The sequence below is a fragment of the Dipodomys ordii genome, unplaced genomic scaffold (genome assembly GCF_000151885.1).
Source record: "Dipodomys ordii isolate 6190 unplaced genomic scaffold, Dord_2.0 Scaffold131, whole genome shotgun sequence".
Lineage (NCBI taxonomy): Eukaryota > Metazoa > Chordata > Mammalia > Rodentia > Heteromyidae > Dipodomys > Dipodomys ordii.
The window spans coordinates 4,425,973-4,436,225 of record NW_012267347.1 but is presented as its reverse complement, the minus strand read 5'-3'; the positions used below and the strand labels follow the sequence as shown (position 1 = coordinate 4,436,225).

Here is a 10,253-nt window from a genome sequence, read left to right as displayed (position 1 = left end):
TACAGGAGTAAGTCACAGGCACTAGCAAAACCTTTTCGTGAAACTTTCATTTCATTAATGGAAACTTGGTGGGGGAATAGAATCCCCTTAAATGAGACTTTGCCTTAGCCAAAGCTTCTTTTTTTAAGTTTCTACCTTCTTATTTCCCTCATCTCTCTATACTCCTTAGGAAAAAACAATACAAAATGAAAACATACAGGTGAGGAGAAAGCTACACACCCATCAGGAAAGAGACCTTGCAGAGATTCTATCTTTGACTCAACACTTAATGTCATTCACACTTTTATTTTCCTTATATTGCATATCCTGCAATATGACTTGGGGGAGGGCAGGGCTTATTTGAATTGGCAGTTATGAAAGTTAACACACATACATACACATTTCCAAGTAAAGATTTGAAAGTGCCGGCCAACCACAGGAAAACCATCAGTTCCTCTGAGGGAGTGTACAAGGAACAAGTGTTGGTTGTTAAGCAGGGAAAATAGACCAGTAAAGGAGTGACATCACCTCAGAGTTATGAACTCTGAGGACTGAGAGAGATGGGCGGGGTTTTGTACACAACACCAGAGCCTCAAAAAAAACGGTTACAAAATAATAGTCTTCCTGCCCTAAAGTTGGAACTAGCTTCCTTCAAGAGATGGAGAGCCAAGGACTTTGCTCTTTGAATCCTAATGGAAAATAAGGGGGAGGAGTGAAGGAAGGAGCAGGTTCTGCTTTTTCATTCAAAGATCAGAGAACATTTTCTGCCCTCCCGACCTGTCAACTCCAGCCTATTTCTCTAAAGCAGGGTTTTTGAAAGACTTAGCTGTATTAGGTAAGCGCAGTAGAGCTTATAAATGCAGAATGGGTTCCAATCCAAACCTACTGGAGCCGGAGCTCTAGGACAAGGCTCAGGGTCTGCATTTTAAACAAGCTGCGCAGGTAATTTAGGCTCTGTTAAATGTGAGAGACATTGTCCCAGAGCGGCATCTCAAAGTCAGGAGTTCTCCAGGTTCCGTTAGGGGTCCTGTCATAGTGAGCTCTAGGCATGGAATCGTGCCCATCAGTAGCTGCTGAATTTTAAGGGGCCATCTAGACCACCTACATTCTCCCGATCCTGGAAACCCAGAATTTGGGAATAAGGGAAAACACTCCCTGAAAGCCTTGAAACGAAGCACGGCAATCAAGCCCACGATTCTTTGGCCCGAGGGCACCAGGACTGGTGGTCCCACCCCACCTCCCGGCTTAGCAGCCCCCGACCAGACCTTTCCCGCAATAACCAGCCCCCACCAGCCGCAACCCTGCTGAACGCTCCTCGGACCCCTCTAGCACTTACAGGCCACCCGGGCCGAGCCAGCTCCTCTCCCCTCCATGTTCCTTCTTCTTCCAGGTTTGAATCTCCCGCCACTGGGCCACCGCCCCTTACCGGGATGAGACATTTCCGGTCTGCATCGCGGGGGCTTCTGGGCTTTGTAGTTCGCGGGCGCGATGGCTGGCAGCCCAGGTGGGAAGAAATAGGCTTTCTGCTTGACTTGTTCCTAAATCGTGATTTTTGTTGTTGTTTTGTTGTTTTCCCAAATAGTCATTGCTTTGTGCTTGCCTGCCATTTCCCCCCTCTTCTTTCCATTAACCTGCCCTATTCCCATAGTATTCCTGGGTCTCCCTAATTTGTGCACCTACTTGGTATTGCTCATTGAACTAGATGATGGATGCAGAGATAGATAAGCACAAAGGAGTTTGCTGTTATGGTAAAAAGGATTGATATATAGTCACAAAATTCTAGGTTAGTGATGCACAGAGGGAAAGGATTATAGCAATGAAGGATGGGAAGGCTTCTTAGTGGAGCTGGCAGATAATCTAGGTTGAGAAGTGAAAGAGAATTTACCAGAAGAAGAAACAGGCGTTCCAGCTGGTAGAAGCAGTATCTGCAAGTGCAAGGAGGTGAAATTAAACTCATTTCAGGTGTGGAGAGAACAAAGCTCAGATACTAAGAGGCAGAAAGGTAGCCTAGAGGCCAGGCTCAGTCCCACAGCACCTTGGGCACTGTGCTAAGGCATTGAGATGGGGTCTGATGAGCAATCACCAGAGAAGCAACTCTGAACTGTGGGCCTGGGCACTGTCCCTGAGCTCTTCAGCTCAAAGCGAGCACTCTACCACTTGAGCCACAGAGACACTTCAAGTTTTCTGGTGGTTAATTGGAGATAAGAATCTCACAGACTTTCCTGCCCCGGCTGTCTTTGAACTGTAATCCTCAGATCTCAGCCTCCTGAGTAGCTAGGATTACAGGCGTGAGCCACTGCATCCAGGGAGAACAACTCTTTAGACTTAGGTCAAGGCATGTTTATGTTTTAGAAAGATACCTCTTGTAGTAGAATTTGGAGCAGGATGAGGCTAGGGACAAAGTCCAACTGATAAGCTATTGAAGTCTCGCTGAGAACACATTCATGTTCCAAACTAATTTGTTGTTGTTGTTCTTGGGCTTGAACTCTGGGCCTGGGCACTGTCCCTGCGCTCTTCAGCTCAAGGTGAGCCCCTCTACTGCTTGAGCCAAAGTGCCACTTCCAGTTTTCTGGTGGTTTATTGGAGATAAGAGTCTCACTGAAGCCAGGTGCCGGTGGCTCACACCTGTAATCCTAGCTACTCAGGAGGCTGAGATCTGAGGATCACGGTTCAAAGCCAGCCAGAGCAGGAAAGTCCGTGAGACTCTTATCTCCAATAAAACATCAGAAAACTGGAAGTGGTGCTATGGCTAAAGTGGTAGAGCACTCGCCTTGAGTTGAAGAGCTGAAGGATAGCACCCAAGCCCAGAGTTCAAGCCCCACAACCGACAAAAAAAAGTCTCTTTGACTTTCCTGCCCGGGCTGGCTTTTAACCGTGCTCCTCAGATCTCAGCCTCCTAAGTAGCTAGGATTACAGGCATGAGCCACCGGTGCCCAGCTCCGAACTAATTTTTTTTTTTTGTCGGTCGTGGGGCTTGAACTCTGGGCCTGGGCACTGTCCCTCAGCTCTTCAGCTCAAGGCGGGCGCTCTACCACTTGAGCTACAGTGCCACTTCCGGTTTTCTGGTGGTTTATTGGAGATAGGAGTCTCACAGTCTTTCCTGCCCAGGCTAGCTTTGAACCGCGATCCTCAGATCTCAGCCTCCTGAGTAGCTAGGATTACAGGCGTGAGCCACCAGCGCCCGGCCTAATTTTTTTTTAAATAATTATACCAACAACTCTGTTGGAACAAAATACATTCCCCAGTTTCAGGGTCTGAACTCAGGGCCTCATATTTTTGCTCAGCTTTACTTGCTCACAGCTGGCACTTTACCACTCCAGCATCTCCAGCTTGTGTATCCTGCTGGTTACTTGGGGATGGAGTCTCACAGACTTTAATGCCTGGGTTGGCTTTGAACTGTGATCCTTTAGGTGTCAGTCTCCTGCATAGCTAGATTACAGGCATGAACCACCAGTGCCCAGCAACCCCTCTCAGGTCTTGCCATTATATAGCTCCCCAATTTGGACAATACCCTGGGGAAAAGGAGAGGGAAGTCCCAAAGTGACTCACATTGTTTCCATCACCAAGTACAATAGGCACTTGCGACAGAAACTGGGTAGAGTTGTATTTCGTGTATAATCAGAGTTATGTACCAACACACATCAATGGGTACCAAGTATCTACAATATGGTAGATACTGTATTTTTACCATCATTTATGATGAACCATCTTATTTAATCCTCAAAATACAGATGAGAGCTGAGTGCTGGTTGCTAATGCCTGTAATTCTAGGTACTCAGAAAGCTGAGACCTAGAGGATTATGGTTTGAAGAAAGCTGGGTAGAAAAGTTTGAGAGACTCCATCTTCAAAATTAACCAGCAAAAAAACCTGAACTGGAGGCATGGCTCAACTAGTAGAGTGACAGCTAACCAAGCAAGATACTAACAAACCTTGGTACTGGCAAAAAGAAAAAGAAATAAAATACAAGTGGAGCCAGGTGCTAATAGCTCACACCTGTAATCCTAGCTATTCGGTAGACTGAGGTCTGAGGATCATGGAAAGTTCAAGAGACTCTTATCTCCAATTCATCACAAAAAGCTTTAAGTACAGCTGTGGCTCAAATAGAAGAATGCAAAAAAGTTCAGGTATAATCCCCAGGTCCTGATTTCAAGCCCCAGAATTGGCACATATGCAACTGTGCACACACACAAAAATAAGTGGAAAAATTGAGGTTTTAGAAGGTCATACACTCCTATGTTAGTGGTTCACATTGTAATCCTAGCTACTCAGGAGGTCGAGAACTAGAAGATCAAGAGTCCAAGCTTGTTAGGGCAGAAAAGTATATGGAACTTCATTTCCAATTAACCAGCAAAAAAGTTAGGCTAGAGGTGTGCCTGAAGTAGTAGGGTGCTAGCTATGAGCAAGCAAGCTGAACCAGAGTGCTTAAGGCCCTGAGTTCAAGCTCCAGCACAGGGGGAAAAACGTCACACAGCTAATAACTGGCAGAGACAAGATTTAAACATAATAGTTCCACCCCAAGCTTAAGTTCATCACCACTGCCACCTCCAACAGCATAGCCATGAAATTGCAGAAAAGAGGTTGTATGGAGAGATTTCAAAGGTAGAATCATTAGACTAAATGCTAAAAGAATTGTGCAGATTTCTCCTAGGTCTCTAGCTTAGTAGATCACTGTAGATAACAGAAATTTTCACTTGGACAAGCCTATATGTGTGCATTTTATTGGCTTATCAGTGTGGATAAAATGTTCTTAGAAGCTGGGAACTGGTGGCTCATGCCTGTAATCCTATGTACTTAGGAGGCTGAGATCTGAGGATCACAGTTCAAAGCCAGCCCAGGCAAGAATGTCTATGAGACTCTTATCTTCAATTAACTACCAGAAAACTGGAAGTGGCACTGTGGCTCAAGTAGTAGAGTGCTAGCCTTGAGCTGAAGAGCTGAGGGACAGCATCCAGGCCCTAGAGTTCAAGCCCCACAACTGACCAAAGAACAAAATGTTCTTGTAAGAGGGGCTGGGAAAGTAGCTCAGTGGTAGAGCGCTTGCCTTGCATGCAAGAGGCCCTGGGTTTGATTCCTCAGCACCATATAAGCAGAAAAAGCCAGAAGTGGTGCTGTGGCTCAAGTGGTACAGCGCTAGCCTTTAGCTGAAGAGCTGAGGGACAGCTCCCAGGCCCAGAGTTCAAGCCCCACAACTGACAAAAAAAAAGAAGAATATATAAAAGGAGAGAAAATAGCAAAGGGTAGAGTGTTGGGGAGCACTAGCATTTAGGAGGTAGGCAAAGGACTCAGAAAAGGAGATGGAGCCAGGTACCAGTGACTCACACCTGTAATCCAGCTACTCAAGAGGCTGAGATCTGAAGATTGTGGTTCGAAGCCAACCCAGGCAAGAAAGTCTGTAAAACTCTTAATTTCCAATAAACCATCCAAAAGTGAAAGTGAAAATGTGGCCCAAGTGATAAAAAGGTGGGGGGTAAGGAATGTGACTTGAGCAAAAGAAGCTCAGGGACAGTACCCAGCCCTGAGTTCAAGCCCCAGGACTGGCAAAAATAGATGGATGGATGGATAGATAGATAGATATAAAAACAAGAAAGAAAAAGAAAAAAAGTAATTGACAGAAACAGATCAAGCCATAGTAGATGTAGGAAACCAAATAAAAAGAGGAAAAGAGGAACTTGCAAGAATGCTTTGAGCTGGGGATCAAACAAGTAAACAATCCAGAAGTGATCACTGGATCATTGGGGGGTCACTGGAATGTTGGTGAGAGAAGATGTTAGTCCCTACCCTCTTCCTTAAGGGAAGTATGCTGAGTGAAGGATTGATTGAACTTTGTATTTGGCCCTGATCAGGCTGTGATAGCATTCTAGAGAGACTGCCTGGGGCATGGGTACCTAAATGGTACCCTTGCAACCTCCCTGAACATTGCAGGCTCTTGGCAAAGTCTGCTGAGCAAATACTGGTAAGCCCAACTACTTCCTTATAGTTTGTTCCTGGCATAGGCCTCTCTACTTAAAAGAAGCCTTTATCTAAGCAAATGAGGACACTTGCTTTCTGATGCAGGCCACCCTTGTTGAGTTGGGTCATTAGGTCCTTGTGGTCCTGGGGCCTACTATCCTCTCATTAAGCAGACCTGGAGGTTATAGATCAGTGGAGCTAGGAAATGGAGCCCAGGGACGGGGAGGATCTTCTGATGTTCAAGCCTTTTATGATCATCACCCTTTTACCTTGTTTCCAAATGTGAAACTGTCACACAGAGCACAGTATGGAAGAATGTGAGTGCATATATGAAAAGGTCTACTTCCGAGATAGCCAAAGCCCATTTAAACTATCAATCAGCCAGGTATTGGTTGGTGGCTCATGCCTTTAAGCCTGTCTACTCAGGAGGCTGAGATCTGAGGATTAAAACTCAAAGCCAGTCTGGACAGAAAAGTCCAAAAGACTCCATCTCCAATTAACCAGCAAAAATGCTGGTCTGAAGATGTGGCTCAAACAGTAAAAGTGCCAGCCTATGAGTGAAAAAGCCAAATGGGAGTGAAGATCCTGAGTTCAAGCCTTAGTACTGGTACAGTCCCTCCCCCCACCAAAAAAAAAAAAAAACCAAACTCAACGAATTATCAATCACTTTGTACTGGCAGGATCTCTAGAATAATCAGAAAACTTGTGTTTTCATTCCACCTACCTAGTAGGTTCTGTGTTCTTGAGCAAGTCATACCAGCTCTCTGAACTGCCGTCATTTTATCAAATGAAGGAATGGGATTGATGTTTTGTGTGTGTGTATGTGTATGTGTTGTTCATCCTGGGGTTTGAACTCAGGGCCTGGAGCCCAGCTGGGAGTGATGATCCTAGCCTGTGATGCTTTGATTTATTACTTGAAGTAGAAGCTTGAGCTGCCATGTCTGCAGGGGTCAGAGGCAAAACAGGGCAGAAAGAGAAATAGAACTCAGGTGTCTGTGTGTTTAGCTAGGATAGGCCACTTACGCTATCACTCAAAGGATACCCTGAGAGTGGAGGGAGGTAGTCAGTTGCCTAGTAACCCTGGGGGCTGTCAGCTAAGAGCTAGAGAAAGTAACCCAAGACAGAGGAACCATTCCAGAAAGCCAGAACTGCTGGGGGAAAAGCTAAAGAGGTAAGGTATCCTGAAGCAGGGCCCCCCCAAAACTGGGTGGGGGTAGCCAGAAAGGCCTCTGGGTTGAAAGTCAGGATCTCTGGGTGTTTTTAGAAGCAAAAAAAAAAAAAGGCTTTTCTTTTTTTTCTTGGTGCTAAGGAACAAGCCTAGTATGCTTTCTAGGCAAACACTCAACCACTAAGCTAAATCCCCAATTCTACAGATAATTTTTTTTCTGTATTCAGAGCCTTGTACTACTTATGCCAGGGTTGTACCACTTGAGCCACACCCCAGCCCTTTCACTTTCATTATTTTTGAAATTAGATCTTAAATTTATGCCTGGGCTGGCCTAGACTACAATCTTCCTATTTACACTTCCCATGAGTTGGGATGATGGGTGTGCACTGTATTTAGCCTTTTATTGGTTGAGATGGGGTTTTCTGAACTTTTTACTCCAGCTAGCCTGGAATTGCAATCCTCCTGAACTCTGCCTCCCAAGTAGCAAGGATTAAGGACATAAGCCACTGTGCCCCCACTTCAGGGACTATTTTATAAAAGAGAATACATTACTTACAGAAATTCTGCCTGGACGTTCTAAAAAAGGAAAGAAAAAAGAAAAAAAAGGCCATATATACATATACCTATACGTGTGTGTGTGTGTGTGTGTGTGTGTGTGTGTGTGTGTGTGTGTGTGTGTGTGTGTGTATACCGGGTATATATGTAATCTAGTACCTCCAGGGGTAGAGGCAGGAGGACCTGGAGCTTGAGGTCTGCCTAGACTAACATACTGAGATCTTGTCTTTAAGAACAAAGGCAGCTGATGGGAGGGACCAGGAGCTCAAAGCTGGGTCTTTTCAACTTCTTTTTCTGTCTCCTGGGAGGAGAATGCAGAAAAGGTTTTGCTTTTGAAGGGGAAAGATACTTACATAGTACACATGCTGATGAGATGAATGCTTAAGAGGACTTTGGGAAATAAAGCAAGATATGAAGTTTCCACCCAGCAGACAGAAAATAGAGATGGAGACAGAGAAGTTCCCCAGAAGTAGGGAGAAGGCAGTATATGCTGGCTCCCTGATCATCAGTAGCCTGTTCAGCTTTGGATCCCCAGTGCCTAGCATGGTTCCTGGCATATAGCAGGAAGTCATTGACCTGAACTGCATCCTGGATTAGACAGCAAGAGTTCCTATATTACAAGTGGGCAGGTGTATGTAGAGGTATAATGGGGAAGGGGAAGGAGGATAGGTCCTTTACCTGTTGTCCTGTCTTTGTCTTAGAAATTACCATTTTAGGGGCTGGGAAGGTGGCTCAGCGGCATGGTGCTTGCCCCGCATGCATGAGGCCCTGGGTTTGATTCCTCAGCACTACATAAGCAGAAAAAGCCAGAAGTGGCACTGTGGCTCAAGTGGTAGAGCGCTAGCCTTGAGCTGAAGAGCTCAGGGACAGGTACAGGCCTAGAGTTCAAGCCATATGACCAAAAAAATAAATAAATAAAATAAAATAAATTACCATTTTAGGGCTAGGAAGGTGGCTCAGTGGTAGAACGCTTGTCTTGCATGCATGAGGCCCTGGGCTCGATTCCTTGGCACCATACTGGAAGTGGTGCTGTGGCTCAAGTGGTAGAGCTCTTGCCTTGAGCTGAAGAGCTGAGGGACAGCGCCCAGGCCCAGAGTTCAAGCCCCACAACTGACAAAAAAAAAAATACCATTTTTGAAAATAGGCCCTGAATTCAATTCCCCAGAACCACCAAAAAAATTTAGTCACTTTACATCCCCAATAAAACAATAGGTTCTCATGAGGACCAACAAGGGTGAAGTCATTAGGTGAAAGGTTTAATGGAGAGCTTCATGACAGAGACTAATTTAATCACCTGAACTCCTAGATCAGAGTTAACATCACTTAAAGTGGGACAAACGACACTGTATTCCTCCTATGAGAGGTGACGTGAAACATACCATCACCCAGGAAGTGGTCTTGTCAAAACTGTTAAACTTGAATCTAATCAACTCTTTAAAGCCAATATCCATTTATAGGAAATACAGGGTCTAGAGGAAACAAGTTGAATGTAGAATGTTTTGCAGGAAAAGTGATCTAGATTTTTAAACACGTCAATGACATAAAAAAAAAATTCTAAAAAGGAGAGATGAGATGCCTAGATTAAAGATGACCAAAACAAAGTGGCGCTGTGGCTCCAGTGGTAGAGCACTGGCCTTGAGCTGAAGAACTGAGGGACAGAGCCCAGGCCCAGAGTTCAAGCCCCACAATGGAAAAAAAAAAAGATGACCAAAAGCCAGGCGATGATGGCTCATGCCTGTAATCCTAGCTACTAAGGAGGCTGAGATCTGAGGATCAAAGCCAGCCCAGGCAAGAAAGTCTGTGAGTCTCTTATCTCCACCAGAAAACCCGAAGTGGCCCTGTGGCTCAAGTGGTAGAGCAGCGCTAGCCTTGAGCTGAAGTTCAAGCCTCACAACTGACAAAAAAAAAAAGATGATCAGAGACAAGTGTATGTCAATTCTCTTTTTTCTTTTTCTTTACTTTTTTTGTTTTTGTTGTTGGTCATGGGGCTTGAACTCAGGGCGCTTATGCAATCAAGGTTAGTGCTCTACCATCTCAAGCCACAGTACTACTTCCTATTTCTTGGTGTTTGACAAGGTAAGAATCTCATGAACTTTCCTGCCAGGGCAGGCTCTGAACTATGATCCTCAGATCTCAGCCTCCTGAGTAGATAGGATTACAGGTATGAGCCACCAGTGCCCAGCCAGATTTTCTTTTTAGACACTCAGAAGCATTTGAAAATGGCCTGGATACTAATTATCCAGGGATTTACAGATAATTTAATTGGGAATTGTATCAGGACCCTAGTTATATAAACAAATACCCATACATTTTAGGGATATGGACTGAAGGTTGCAGGGAGATAAAAAGATGTAATGTTTGGGGTTTGCTTTACAAAACAAGATGCTATTTCAACTCACCCTTCCCCTTTTCCCATTGCATGTGCTTTGGGAGAAGGCACCTGGGTTAGGAGAGATGGGAAAGGCAGACTAGAAAGGAGCCAGCTTTCTGGACTCTGCTTACCGCTTGGCTTCCTCTAGCCGACACAGGTACTGATAGGCGACATTCTGCCGCCTCTGCACATCCATCTCCTCAGCTGTGAGGCGTTCATCTGAGGAAGGA

General features: G+C 45.1%; 1 protein-coding gene across 2 annotated transcripts in view; it reads right to left on the bottom strand.

Moving 5' to 3' along the window:
• The window catches only part of Iqgap3 (IQ motif containing GTPase activating protein 3), a 59,709-nt gene extending 49,473 nt beyond the window's left edge, over positions 1-10,236 (bottom strand). Inside the window, exon 1 of one of the 2 annotated variants that reach the window (XM_013030521.1) lies at positions 10,155-10,236. In XM_013030521.1, the coding sequence (XP_012885975.1) occupies positions 10,155-10,219 (65 nt within the window). In that variant the 5' untranslated portion in view covers positions 10,220-10,236. The remainder of the gene's footprint in view (positions 1-10,154) is intronic. The other variant, XM_013030520.1, reaches the window with a different exon arrangement.
• Between the last annotated feature and the right edge of the window lie 17 nt (positions 10,237-10,253).